Here is a 15,155-nt window from a genome sequence, read left to right on the forward strand (position 1 = left end):
CTCCATTACATCAGAAGACAACCTCCATTACATCAGAAGACAACCTCCATTACATCAGAAGACAACCTCCATTACATCAGAAGACAACCTCCATTACATCAGAAGACAACCTCCATTACATCAAAAGACAACCTCCATTACATCAGAAGACAACCTCCATTACATCAGAAGACAACCTCCATTACATCAGAAGACAACCTCCATTACATCAGAAGACAACAGAAGACAACCTCCATTACATCAGAAGACAACCTCCATTACATCAGAAGACAACCTCCATTACATCAGAAGACAACCTCCATTTTAATTTTAACCTTTATTTAACTAGGACAGTCAGTTAAGAACAAATTCTTATTTTCAATGACGGCCTAGGAACAGCGGGTTAACTGCCTTGTTCAGGGGCAGAACGACAGACCTTGTCAGCTCAGGGATTTGATCTTGCAACCTTTCGGTTACTAGTCCAATGCTCTGGGCTACCTGCCGCCCCATTACATCAGAAGACAACCTCCATTACATTAGAAGCACAGATGGACAGGACAGGCACTCAGGAGGTATAGGCACTAGGCAAGCTAAAGCTATGGGCAACTTGCTGGAGGGGGCCCTGTCTTAGTGCCTTTCTGCGCTGTGCTGCCTACCAGTGTTTCCCACACTCTCATAACAGCCCTGGGCACACAGCACAGGTAAACCATCCTGATCCACAGGTCCTCTGAATTGTTTTCCAAAGGAAAACTCACCAACTCTACAGTCAAGAATTCCACTAGGTCAGAAGAGAGATTAGGACTGTGGAAAAAATGTGTCTACTAAACAAACAAAACAGGATCTAGGCTGTTTTTACATGACATTTTAAAAAAACTACATGTCTGACCACTTGGTAGTCAATCGTAGTAAAGAAAACATGCAGGCCCTAAATCAAACCAACCCTGGGTAGTTTCCCCTGATGGTTTACAAACGTTCTGCATGTTGAAAATGGGCATGATGACACCTCCGACCATAACGTTAAATGATGAGCACAAAACCAATTAAACCACGAAGTAAAGAATATGCAAATGTAACAATAAAATCCCTCATCTCAGGAAAGGACAATCTTTGTGTCCAGTCATGCCTTGGAGCTATAACATGGAGGACGGGGCTGCAGTGATAAAACAAGGAGCCATGCTTATAATAGCCTGCCATGTCTTCACACATCTGCACTCCCTGGGTACATGTTAACTGTGGTTTCTTCACCCCCCCCCTCTCCCATCCCTGTTATTTATTTATTTCCCAACAGAACATCACTAGCATCAAGGATCTTGTCGGTAAAAACACACTCAAACACAGTACAGTGCTTAAATAGTGTGGCTATTTCTCCTTCTGCAGCAGCAGCCCACGAGGGTCTGGAGACTGAAGTCTGAAAGGTCAGCAGCCAACCAACTCAGGTAATACTTTGTGTGTGTGTGTCTGTTATTGTGTTGGTGATGTCTTATCTGTGGAAATAGTCTCTGAGAGGATATCTTGGGGGATCATTGGACCAAATTAAACAAACAGATCAATCACCAACCCAATCAATCACTTAGCAGATATACTTGCCACCTCCATTTTGGTCATTACTAGTGTGGAGATCATTCTCCTGAAACTGGCTGTTTATGATGATCTTGCCCATGCAGCAAAATTATGGAAACACACATCTGCGTTATCACGTCTATTAGCCCAGTCTGTTTTTCGCATCTCTTTGTCATTCATGAATCAAGGCCGTCCTGCCTGCCCCTCCCTTCCCCTACTAGACGTCCTCTGCAGAGGGGACTGGAGGAGCAATGAGAGGAGGGTAGCAGCTGTGAGTTTAGTCTCCCACTGAGTGGTTGCTGATGCTGACTGCTCTAGGGAGCGTCCGTTTTGGCATAGTGGACTCGCTACCACATAAATAAAAGAAAAACACTGCCGGGACAGCCACTACCACCTGCTTGGAGTAGGTTTTCTTCATATGGTTATTATTGTAGAAGTGTCATTGTATAATTATTTGGTGCCCAATGTGTATCTAGTAATTCAATCTATATAGTTCAGGATCTACATTAACATGTGTTCATTAGGCTAGATTATAGATCTGACCTGGGGGTGTAGGTAAAACAATGTTGAATAAATTATATTTCCCAGGGTGCAATGGGTTATTCATTGTTTGTATAGATGAAAGAAACGCAGCAACGTGGTTGTGGAAAGTTATTCGGGGTCTCTCTGGTTAGATAGAGATACGTTGGACAAAGTTGTCATTTCTTTAGCTTAAACATTTTGGAGACTGGCGGTAAGCCCACTGTTATTATGATATGTGTAATTATGAAAGAAGGTGTATCTGTCATTAGGCTAACATTGAATCGCTAGCTAGCTCGGGTTAACTACGGCTAGGCTAACAGGGAGAATGAATATAGCCAAAAGTGTGCACATTGTTTCAGATAAATATTAGCTAGTTATGATAAACAATCCGGTGGCTAGATGCCACCTCTAGCTAGCCAGCTAATAATATGAGTCAATATTGGAATGAAGCAGCTCTGTCTTATGATTGATTGCAGTTTGACTGGTAGCGGGCTGAGCTGGTCCATAATGCGTTTGCTTGTCTCCATCATCTGCTGCATAAATCAAGCATTGCGTGACAAGTGCATTGAACAACTCAATGAATTCTAATGTAATGCAAAATAAATGTAGTACGTAGATGACCCTTCACACACGCTAAAACAGTTACAGAGTGTCAGTGTAAACCATAGTAAGCTTCGCTATGGAGCATACTATTCTGTAGCAGCTCGTCTCACTGTGACGTAGAGAGAGTCTATTCTACAGCACTGAAAGGAAAGCAGAGCAACCCCCTTTCAGAAGCGCCGAGTGAGCATGTGTGGCTCACGACTGGCTAGGATGTCCTTTAATATACGGTTGCTATGGAAATGGATGACATGAAATGGATCCGTACGGCTAAAAAATCTCCTCGAACCCTCCTCACCTCGTGTTTTTACAGACATCACTGCCAAGAACCTGACACGTCATAAGGAGATTGATATCAGCCGAGGTAAGGATCTCAACATTGCTCTCTCTTGCTGCACATCATAAACAATTAGAATTAAAGGATGTTTTCCCTTGTACCTTACTGAAGAATAATCAATACATTTTAAATTAAAAAGCCATGCTGGCAAATCTTAAAATAAAAAAAATAATGAATTGTCTGTCTTCAAAGTTCTTTAAAATGTTCTAAACAAAAATATTTATTATTGTATCAGTGATAAAATGATAAAAAATTTGAAGAAATGTGTTAATATTGAAGTCACTGTGGTGGGGTAACCTTATTGAAGTGTGGTGATAAGGACACTGCAGCTTTAAGTCCACATATTGAGCATTACAATTATCAGAAAGTCATTCTCTTCAGTAACAGTTCCATGAGGCGCCGGCACAGAGGAGAGGCATGCGCAACACAAAATACACACGCACTAAAACTAGTGTCTCCTTTTCCAACTATCAGCCAGAGCCATCCATCTCTCTCATCGGTCCAGTTCACACTCTCCTTTGTTCCTGCAAGAAAAGTCTGTGCATGAGTGTGGTGAGAGAGGGGAGAGAGAGAGTGTGAGGGGAGAGAGAGAAAAGAGAGGGAGAAAAACGAAGAGACCTGCTCAATTCAATTTCTCATTCCTGTCTCCTCTCCAGTCCAGTGGAGCCGGCGCTGAAGAAAGGGGCTGAAGATTGGCCGCTGCCCGCTCTAGCACCAGGATCCTCTACAGCCGTCTGGGGTGAGGGGTGGAGGAGACGAGGTGCCTGGCTGGGGCTGGGTGGATGCTGCCTGGAGGAGGGGAGGCCACGGCAGCAGCAGAGGCAGCGGGAGGAAGATGGCATCCACATGCATGCAGATCTTCGCCTTCATCCTGGCGCTGTTGGGCATCATGGGGGCCATGGTGGCCACACTGCTGCCCAATTGGAAGGTGAGTGCCGACGTGGGCTCCAACATCATCACAGCCATCTCCCAGATGCAGGGGCTGTGGATGGACTGCACCTGGTACAGCACCGGCATGTTCAGCTGCACCTTGAAGTACTCGGTGCTGTCGCTGCCCGCCTACCTGCAGACTGCCCGCACCACCATGGTGCTGTCCTGTGTGATGGCTGCCATGGGCCTGTGTCTGGCATCCCTGGGGCTCAAATGTACCCGCTGGGGGGGCGGCCGGCGCTCCAAGAGGCACGCGGCCATCGCCAGCGGGGGCTGCTTCATCGCCGCCGGCTTCCTGTGCCTGGTGCCCGCTTCCTGGTTCACCAACGAGGTCATCACTAACTTCCTGGACCGCAGTGTGCACGAGAGCAATAAGTTTGAGCCCGGGGGGGCCGTGTACGTGGCCTTCCTGTCGGCAGGCTTCCTCTTCGTGGGGGGGTCCATCTTCTGCGTGTCTTGCTCGGGGAAGAGGCCCGGTCACCAGGACATGATCTTACTGCCCCCCCCCAACAAACTCATACTGCAGCAGCAACAGCAGCTCCTACAGCAACAGCAGCAGGACCAGCACCAGTACTGCTCCCTCTCCCCACTAGACAATAAGACAGGCTACAGCCTGCAGGACTATGTGTAGGCTAAAGCAACAAGCCACTTGCTACTGCTAGGCACACCAGTTAGAGGAACAACCAGGGCTTACACTGCGTAAGAGATTGAGGAGGAGACTAGAGCAGAGGGGAAGGACTTTGATGGCGTCTCTCTTTCCCCTCTTTTTCTGTTCTGCAAGCACAAGCAGTGGAGGTATTCCCCGAGCAGCCCCTTGGAACAGACGGACGGATGGTGAATGTGAAATGCAGCGCAGCCGGGGGAGGAAGGGAAGCGCTGCAGAATGGGAGGGGAGCCGCAGCGACACATGCAGATACCCCAGCAATCATCAGTAAATCCATTAAGACTTCCCGGGGGAATGGATTAGCTGATAACAAGCCTCCCGTTAATTTCCTTTTCCTCGCCAAAGGTTTGAATTAATAAGCAATCATTTAGCTGCTAATAATCGTTTGGTAACCACCCATTCGGCAAGTCGGCAATATTGCTATTATTGTCTCAGAGGCAATAACAGTACGTGCAATTCCCTTTCCATAAGCAAGCTACTGTTGTTTTGAACTATCCACTAGATATGCTAGTTGTTGGGACTGATTTAAGTCAGTCTTATTTTTGGTAGCTAATAGACTGATATTTTGCCTAAGCATGCTGTTTGGAGCCTGTCTGTGTATATTGCAGAGGAATGCCTGTTAGAGACAGACGTATGTAGTGTAGCCAACGCAATGCCTAAAAAGCTGTAGTATGTTATCCTTCCCATTGAAACTGTTCAAAGAGTGCTGTCAGAATTAATACAAAGGGTGCTGGGCTTGGAGATCGAACAGAATGGCATATAAACAAAATCCTGTAACTCACCCTGCAGGTAGAGACAGACAGAGAGAGAAAGAGACAGACAGAGAGGGAGGGACAAACAGTGAGACACAGACAGAAAGAGAGACAAACCGCGAGAGAGAGGGACAAACAGTGAGACACAGACAGAAAGAGAGACAAACCGCGAGAGAGAGGGACAAACAGTGAGAGAGACACACAGACAGAAAGAGACAAACCGAGAGAGAGACAAAGACAGACAGAGAGGGAGGGACAAACAGTGAGACACAGACAGAAAGAGAGACAAACCACGAGAGAGAGGGACAAACAGTGAGAGAGACACACAGACAGAAAGAGACAAACCGAGAGAGAGAGACAGAGACACACAGAGACAGAAAGAGAGACAAACCGCGAGAGAGAGGGACAAACAGTGAGAGAGACACACAGACAGAAAGAGAGACAAACCGCGAGAGAGAGACAAACAGCGAGAGAGAGACAGAGACACACAGAGACAGTCCCACCTTCAGCAGAGTGGACTGTATGACATACTTTACTATTAAGCTCCAAAACAAAAAGGAGCTGCCTTCTTCAGGCTGGGCTACACACTACTTACTTCATGCATTACGCATACAAAACACTCATACACCCACAGACGCACAGTTCACACCCACCCACACATAGATTACACAACCACACACTGAGGCACACACACACACAGATACAAAAACCCACACAAACTGTACCCTCTGCCTCACTGGGCTGTGTGTGCTTTTCATCCTGCTGTCCGCCTCCTCACTGCCATGGAAACGGGATCCTGTGCCCAAATATCTTTATTGTCTGTGATTGGGGGTGGGGTGTCAGCCTGTACTTTGAGGTTGGTTAGGGGGGCATCTCTCCCTCCCCATGGCCCCATAAGCCTTGTGAAGAGCCTCCACACATGCACAGCTGCTTCACTAATCCCCTTTATTAGCCCAGTGACAGGAAGCACCAAGCCACCGTTACACCCAGGTCTGTCTGGGAAATGCTCTCTTTATGTTGTCCCATATTACACTGTGTCTGACATGCAATTAGTATTATGGGGGAAAAGGGCTGTGTTTTGAAAAGTCAGGCTGATTATTAGAATTGTAGATCAGTAGGTAGAAAATGGGGCTTGCAATGCCAGGATAGTGGGTTCGATTCCCGGGACCACCCATACGTAATATGTATACACGCTTGACTAAGTCGCTTTGGATAAAATCGTCTGCTAAATGGTATATATTATTAACTGTAGCAGTGTGGCAGATGTGCCTCCAAATCTAGAAAACGGTTTGAGGTATTCCACTATGTGACTTGTTTAGTGCGTCAGCAGTGCATATGCTACTGTTCAGCACCTGCAGGAGATTGTGTGGCTAAAGTCAAAGCAACTTCTCTGTGCCATTCTCATCTTTCCTTATAGTACCTGTCAGCTTTGCTCTCCTCTACCTCTCCCTGGTCTCTCCATCTATAGCAGTATTTTTCTAAAGGGAAGTAAAGCAGCATTTCTCTCTGACTGACAGGGAACACTGTTGCATGTTAAGAGCATGCTGGTCAGCACACACACACACACACAACTCCCGCCACCAACTCATTTCTCAGGGCTGCTACTGCGCTTTAACACAGTCAAGTTCTCATGTGTGTCTGTACACAGCTGAGAGTAAGGGAAGATGTGCTGTCTCAGGCCTGAAATGGCTGCTCTGGTGACAGGTCCTGGCAGTGATGTGTGGCGCAGACCGCGTGTTGTTCGTTCTCTAACACACTGTTTTTTACAGGGCGAGCAGATGGCTAAGCCCAGCTCGCCACCTGCAGGCGGCTGCCTGCACACTGGAGGCATCACTAGAGGTCCTGGCAGCCTGTTTCATACCCCATGTATAGAGAAGAGAGGACCGGACTGGGCATCAGTATAATAATAATACACTGCCCAATGCCCAGGCACCCCTTACGAATGCAATAAAATGATGAGAAGAATGTCAATGTGCCCTCGTGAACAGTCTGAATACATACCAACACATACGTGTTGGAGAATGTGCCAAATCAACTCCTGTCAAGTTTGATACTGCAAGTAGTTCATACGGTTTACTTTTTCAATTACATTTGTTTGTATGTGAATTATACATTGGCATATGGTTTTATGGAGTAATTATTTGTTGTGCGAGGCCAAGTCTTGAGTAAGCTAGACACTTGTGTACAGTAGGATGCAGATTTCCATGGTTCCTTTTTCAACCTTATTATTCCAAAGCACACAATTTCAGACGCATAAACAATTCTGATTTCGTCGGGAAAGCCTTGAAACACTTGTTCATTTTTTATTTGTTGTAATGTTTAAATCGTGCTTCTGCAGAGAACAGTATGCATTTGGCTAGGACATTTGTGGACTTATTAGATTTTTTTCTGCCAAGGTAACTTTCTTTCCTATTTAGTTCAAATGTCTTTTATCATGTTCATACACTGCATCTTCTTCATAAGAAGACTACTTGACTGCACCTTTGCTTGTGTTACCTTGTTGGACAGCGCAGTTTGTTTCAAGCGGCTGAGCATTGCAAGTCCTCTGGACCGGTTCAAATGTACGTAACACAACTGGCAGTCTGAAAAAGAGCAAAGCCATTTCTGTCTGATGTGATTTGAGCAGGCCAATGTGAGCTGGAGGTTTGTTCCGTTGTGTAGATGTGCAGCCTGTTCCTCAGCCAGCGCACCATTTCATTAGCTTCAAATGGTCTAGATGTCTAAACAGCTGCAGCTCTCCTGCAGAACCAAGACAGGAATTATCATTTTGATAATTGCAGCTTATTTTCGTGGATGCTTCAGCACTTCTTAATTTGCCAGAGGATTTTCAACAGTTCAAGTGTTCTGGTTACTGTTGTCTAAATGTGCTTGTGCAAGTAGTTATATTTTTTACCAATAAAAAAATATTTTGTGGAAGCAGAGCAATATGCCTATATTAAATGACTGTGTGTACGTGTGTGAGCAGTTCGAGATGGCTCTCAGCTTCCTGCCAAAAACACAGATTTCTGGAAGGTACTGGTTGTACTGTGCGTAGGCAAGCAGGCTGGCTGTCTCTTCATACTGTTCTTATAGCCTCTACACACACACACACACACACACACACACAGCAGCTCTCTGAAAAACAGCTCAAAGAAGAGATGGAGGTTTCACTCCCTTCATGAACACGTATCCATAAAACATTACATACCGTCTGCAAATTGGATGAAAAAAGCCGAAACACTCTCCATAAAGCACGTTCAGAATCCAGCTCTCTCTCATTGAGATGTAAACACAATACTTCAGAGGTATGGAGAGAGCATCAGCAAGTGGCATGAAATAACTAACCCTGTGAGAGTTGTGGCAAATGGGGATTATTTTGTCTGAGTGTGAACAGAATGATAATGAATGACAGCATGTGTAGGTTAGCTGCTGCAACATTTGTACAATTAGACTGGAATACAAAGCAACAGCTGATAAAGCCAGTCAGTCAGCCAGCATGGGTAACATGGAGGAGTGCAATCTGCACCCCCCATCCCTTCCTCTGGTTCCACCGAGCATCCCATCAGCCATTGGGCATCAAAACAGCCTCGCCAGCTTCAAAATCTGACTCATGAAGAGTAATGCCAAGTCAGACTGGAGAGAAATATCCAAAACTAAGACCCCACAAATACTGGTCTTACTTCCAGCTGGGGAATAAATCCCTGCTTTTCATCCATGAAGTAGATGCTTTAAAGCCTGAATGCTGTCTTTATAGTTGTATTTTTAAATCACTGTAGGTCTCAATTGTTTTTTTATATATATATATATATATATATACATATACACACACACATATATACATACATTTTTAATTGAACCTTTATTTAACTAGGCAAGTCAGTTAAGAACAAACTCTTATTTACAATGACAGCCTACCCCGGCCAAACCCGGACGACGCTGGGACAATTGTGTGCCACCCTATGGGACTCCCGATCACGGCCGGATGTGATACAGCCTGGAATCAAACCAGGGACTGTAGTGATGCCTCTTGCACTGAGATGTAGTGCCCCGGGAGCCCATAAATCACTGTTTTGTGTTTATTTTATCAGAGTTATACTGAGACCAAGGTTTATTTTATAGATGAGCCCCGAATTACATATAAACACATCAAAATACAAGCAGAAAGAAAACGCGGTCATAAGAAACAAACACATTTATTAGTAATAAGGTCCTCAATCAGCTTCCTGAATCGCACCAGAACATCACATTTAACAACATTTAGAAAACTGTTTCACAAATAAGGTTCAAGAAAACTATACTGAACAAAAATATAAAACGCAACATCAATAATTTCCAATATTTTACTGAGTTACAGTTCAATTAAGGAAATCAGTCAATTTAAATAAATTAGGTCCTAATTTATGGATTTCACATGACTGGGCAGGGGCGCAGCCATGGGTGGTCCTGTGATGGTATAGGCCCACACACTGGGGAGCCAGGCCCAGCCAATCAGAATGAGTTTTCCATAACAAACAGGATTTATTACAGACAAAAACACTCCCCCACCCCCTCTCAGAGGATCCCGCAAGTGAAGCCAGATGTGGAGGTCCTTGGCTGGCGTGGTTACATGTGGTCTGCGGTTGTGACATACTGCCAAATTCCCTAAAACGACGTTGGAGGCAGCTTATGGTAGAGAAATGAACATTCAATTCTCTGGCAACAGCTCTGTTGGACATTCCTGCAGTCAACACGCTCCCTCAAAACTTGACACATCTGTGGCATTGTTGTGTGACAAAAATTCACATTTTAAAGTGTCCTTTTATTGTCCCCAGCACAAGGTGCACCTTTGTAATGATAATGCTGTTTAATCAGGTGTGGCATATCAAAAAGCTGTCAGGTGGATGGATAATCTTAGTAAAGGAGAAATGCACACTAACAGGGATGTAAACAAATTTGTGCACAACATTTTTGTGCGTATGGAAATTTCGGGGATCTTTTTTTCAGCTCTTGAAACATAGGACCAACACTTTACATGTTTCAAGCATGTTTGGGATGCTCTGGATCGACATGCACGACTGTGTTCCAGTTCCTGCCAATATCAAGCAACTTCGCACAGACATTGAAGAGGAGTGGGACAACATTCCACAGGCCACAATCAACAAAATGGTCAACTCTATGTGAAGGAGATGTGTTGCGCTGCATGAGGCCAATGGTGGTCACACCAGATTAATTATTATTTTTAAGGTATCTGTGACCAACAGATGCATATCTGTATTCCCAGTCATGTGAAATCCAATTGACAGATTTTCTTATATGAACTGTAACTCAGTAAAATCTTTGAAAATGTTGCGTTTATATTTTTGTTCTGTATAGATAGTAATGAGAATCTCGCGGCTGATTACAGCCAAGTCAACGGTGGGAAGTTCGGAGATATGTGGCTTTCTTGAAACAAACATGGATTATTCAAGGCGTTCTCTCCTCTTGGTTATGCAACAGAGTGGAGATCAAATAGCAGCTCCCCTCTTGGGTAAATGTTAATAAGATCCGCTCCTCTGTGTATTTATCCTACATTCCCTTCAAAGGGTTTCACCCTGAGATGCCGTCATGACAGACCAGGGATGTGGACTCAGAGGAGAACTTTGAACCCTGCAGGCACAGGAGTTAATCCAACTGTATATCCCACCTTGAGCGTCAAGACAAGTTGACTTGCAATGCGCACGCTCAGTAACAGCGAGATGCGTGAGTCTGTAGATGTATGTGGTTGAGGCTCTAAATCAAATCAGCTCTTTATCGATATCATTTTTAAACCGATAACATTTTACAGCCAGAGTTAAATAAAAAAGCATGTTTCATTATAAGGATATCACTAACAAGCATTTAGCCGTGAAGCAGCTCTTAAGTCATGATGTTGGCAGGTACAAAGATAAATATACGCTGGGCCAAGAATCTCAACGCCCTACCGCTCATCAAAACCCCATCAGCAATAACCATAGTGCTGTAATGCATCGCTGAGAACAATCACCCAAGGCATGCCAATATTTCACCTTACTTAATGCAAGGCATTTTCTTCTGGACAACCATCATCTTCATGAGAGTCCATATTGGCGATATAATACGGTCATCGACAGCAGCTGAAAATGACCTTGCATTGTCCAAGACTTTGCCCTCCTGTTCCAGTACACATCTGAGGCTGGGGAGTAATGGCAATGACCTTGCTGCGGCAGTGAAGTGCTGAGAGAAGCAGTATGAGCTCAGCAAGATGACAAAGACACCCTGACAGTTCAAAGAAGAATTTGAATATTTCAGATCACCAGAAGCATTAGAAGAGTTACGGCACTAAAAAGATCGGCTAAAGGTAAGGTCCACTACATAGAAAAATGTCTCTTGAAACAGACCTTTCCTCACACGTAGTTATTAGGCATCGTTTCCAGGGCTGTTCTGAATGAACCAAACAGAAAATCAGAGTTGGTTATGTCATCTGGAGAATCAGAAAACAATTATATTGTTCTTGCACTGCAAATATTTGTTTTGATCTACAGTAATTGTATGACTTTAGCTGGAAACAAATGAATCTAACCTTTTTTTGTTTGTTGGCACAGACCATGTTTTTTTTCCAGCAGCCCAGACTTTCTATTTTGTGTGTATATGTGAAAAGCACACCGCTCAGCTGAAGTGCCCACTGAACAGGCTGAAATGAAAAATGTAAAATCAGTGCTTGACCTTTTTAATTAAAATCTTTAAAAATAAACACAGAGTTAACAGCTTATGTATTGATCCTTTCAATACTATACAGAGCCTTCAGAAAGTATTCATACCCCTCGACTTATTCTACATTTATGTTTTACAGCCCGAATTAAAAAATAGATGAAATATATTTAATCTACACACAATACCATTTTTTTGCTAATATATTGAAAATGAAATACAGATATCTCTCACATGTTAGAATCACATTTGGCAGTGATTGCAGCTGTGAGTCTTTCTGGGTAAGTCTCTAGGAGCTTTGCACACCTGGATTTTACAATATTTGTACATTATTATAAAAAATATTCTCCAAGCTCTGTCAAGTTGGTTGTTGATCATTGCTAGACAATCATTTTCAAGCTTTGCATTAAGATTTTCAAGCTGATTTAACTGTAACTAGGCCACTCAGGAACATTCAATGTCATCTTGGTAAGCAACTCCAGTGTATTTTTGGTCTTTCAGGTTATTGTCCTGCTGAAAGATTAATTTGTCTCTCACTGTCTGTTGGAAAGCAGACTGAACCAGTCTCCTCTAGGATTTTGCCCGTGCTAAGCTCTATTCCGTTTATTTTTATCCCCCCCAAAAACTCCGTAGTCCTTGCCGATGACAAGCATACCCATAACGCGATGCAGTCACATGATGCAGCAACCACCATGCTTGAAAATGAAGAGTGGTACTCAGTGATGTGTTGTGTTTGTTTTTCCCCAAACATAACACTTTGTATTCAGGACATAAAGTACATATCTTTGTAGTGATTGGTTGTAATGATACACCATCCAATGTGTAATTAATAACTTTCCCATGCTCAGAAGGATATTCAATATCTGTTTCTAATTATTTTTTTACCCGTCTACCAATACTGTAGGTGCCCTTCTTTGCGAGGCATTGGGAAACCACCCTGGTCTTTGTGGTTGAATCTGTGTTTGAAATTTACTGCTTGACTGAGGGACCTTACAGATGTGTGGGGTACAGAAATTAGGTAGTCATTCAAAAACTTTATGGGGTCTTGTGTGTAAGGCCAGTGACACAAAATCTCAGTTTAATGCATTTTAAATTCAGGCTGTGACACAACAACATCTGGAAAAGGTCAAGGGGTGTGAATACTTTCTGAAGGCACTGTAGCTCCTTTTTCTCAGAATTTGCATAGTGTTTCAAGGAACCCGCCTGCAATTGCCTGTTTGAAGCTGACTGTCTTTTCCTGGAACACGGCCAGGATTCCTCAACTATGTTTCAGAATACCTAAATGTTTCTTGGCGTGGATGATGTTCATGTGAATCTGCCAGCATTGAATCCCAGCTAACCCCGCGTTCATTTCAGATAGGAGGGGCAATAGAAAGAAAAGCACATGTCAACTATCAAGATGTTGATAAGCCAACTCTGCCAACCTAGGCATGTTGTTTAATGGAGGATTCAAAATTGTTTATAAATTTACCTTGGAACTATGATGTATCGAGTACAAGCCTTCAGGCGTTATCTTTCCTATACTGGTAATACCATGGTTGACCCCATTATATAAGATAGGAAAAGGCCTAGATGAATTGTGTGCTGTAGTACAATGTAAAAACTAAACAAATAGAAGAGTAATCACGCGTAATAATACACACAATGATAATAACTTCGCTATAACTATAAAGTAACATAAACAGTAGCAGCAGCGTATATGATGAGTCAAAGGAGTTGGTGAAAAAAGGGTCAATGCAGATGGTCTGGGTAGCTATTGGGTTAACTATTTAGAAGTCTTATGGTTTGAGGGTAGAAGGTGTTCAGGGTCCTGTTGGTTCCAGACCTGGTGCATCGGTACCACTTGTCATGCAGAAGCAGAAAGAACAGTCTATGACTTGGGTGGCTGGAGTCTGACCATTTTTAGGGCTTTCCTCTGACACTGCCTGGTATATACACTAAACGTATTTGGACACTCTTTCAAATCAGTCGATTCGGTTACTTCAGCCACACCTGTTGCTGACAGGTGTAGAAAATAGAGCACACAGCCATGCCCTCTCCATAGACAAACATTGGCAGTAGAATGGCCCGTACAGACGAGCTCAGTGACTTTCAACGTGGCACCATCATAGGATGCCACCTTTCTAACAAGTCCGTTTGTAAAATGTCTGCCCTGCTAGAGCTGCCCCGGTCAACTGTAAGTGCTGTTATTGTGAAGTGGAAACGTCTAGCAGCAACAACGGCTCAGCTGCAAAGTGGTAGGCCACACAAGCTCACAGAACAAGATCACTGAGTGCTGAAGTGCGTAAAAATCGTCTATCCTTGGTTGCAACACTCACAACTGAGTTCAGGCAAACCAGACGGCAAGGTTTTCTTGCTTTTTTAATTTACGGATAGTCAGGGTCACACTCCAATACGCAGACATAATTTACAAATGAAGTATGTGTGTTTAGTAAGTGTGCCAAATCAGAGGCAGTAGGGATGAGCAGAGTTGTTCTCTTGATAAGTGCGTGAATTGGACCATTTTCCTGCTAAGCATTCAAAATGCAACGAGTACTTAAGGGTGTCAGGGAAAATGTATGGAGTACATTGTTTTCTTGTAGTAGAGTAAAGTAAGACACCGCAAAAAAACAACTTAAGTAGTACTTTAAAGTACTTTACACCACTGCTGTCTTCAAGTCAAAGGGTGGATACTTTGAAGAATCTAAAATATGTTTTGATTTGTTTAACTTTTTTTTTTGGTTACTACGAGATCTGTACAGATTAACTATCTTTTCATGAAAAATCTCTCTCGAGCTACGTACAGTACATGGACCCATAAAGATGTATAGAGGGCACACTTTCCAGTAGATTACAGAATCTATGAATAGCAATGTTTGGTAGAAATATAATTCTGAAAGTAACGCACGCCTTGTTTCGCAAAGTAACAAACAATATTCAACATTTTTAAGTAAATCAGTAGGGGCTGTGCACAAGGAAAGCATCAGTACGGCCCTCCCCCTCAGAGACTGGAGCTAGGGAAGCAGGGTGGGTAGCCGATCGCTGATGCAGCCATTACTCAGGATGGCTGGTGACGGCCCCAGACAACCATCTGCTGGAGGTACGCTTCACTCTCCCTTCAGATCAATCAACGTCATGAATCTGTCTCCGGGCATTCTCCTCTCCTACC

The 15,155-nt window shown here is 43.7% G+C and overlaps 2 protein-coding genes across 4 annotated transcripts in view; one reads left to right on the plus strand and one right to left on the minus strand.

Moving 5' to 3' along the window:
- The window catches only part of LOC110498045 (dimethyladenosine transferase 1, mitochondrial), a 35,236-nt gene that overhangs the window by 9,209 nt on the left and 10,872 nt on the right, over positions 1–15,155 (minus strand). The window contains exon 7 of one of the 2 annotated variants that reach the window (XM_036954972.1): positions 3,019–3,522. The exons of the other annotated variant lie outside the window; for it this stretch is intronic. Within the exon in view, the coding sequence (XP_036810867.1) occupies positions 3,505–3,522 (18 nt within the window). The 3' untranslated portion in view covers positions 3,019–3,504. Of the gene's footprint in view, positions 1–3,018; positions 3,523–15,155 lie in introns of those variants that run through there. 2 annotated transcript variants of the gene reach the window in all.
- LOC110498044 (claudin-20) lies at positions 1,110–8,265 on the plus strand. 2 transcript variants are annotated; one of them, XM_036954971.1, is made up of 3 exons: positions 1,110–1,415; positions 2,975–3,025; positions 3,655–5,503. In XM_036954971.1, the coding sequence occupies exon 3, from the start codon at positions 3,834–3,836 to the stop codon at positions 4,557–4,559; it is 726 nt and encodes a 241-aa protein (XP_036810866.1). In that variant the 5' UTR covers positions 1,110–1,415; positions 2,975–3,025; positions 3,655–3,833; the 3' UTR covers positions 4,560–5,503. The 2 variants fall into 2 exon arrangements, 1 of the variants encoding a protein (XP_036810866.1); XR_002469764.2 differs by lacking the exon at positions 1,110–1,415 and adding an exon at positions 7,114–8,265 and having other exon boundaries at positions 2,892–3,025; positions 3,655–4,937.

The sequence above is a fragment of the Oncorhynchus mykiss genome, chromosome 19, assembly GCF_013265735.2.
Source record: "Oncorhynchus mykiss isolate Arlee chromosome 19, USDA_OmykA_1.1, whole genome shotgun sequence".
NCBI classification, from domain to species: domain Eukaryota; kingdom Metazoa; phylum Chordata; class Actinopteri; order Salmoniformes; family Salmonidae; genus Oncorhynchus; species Oncorhynchus mykiss.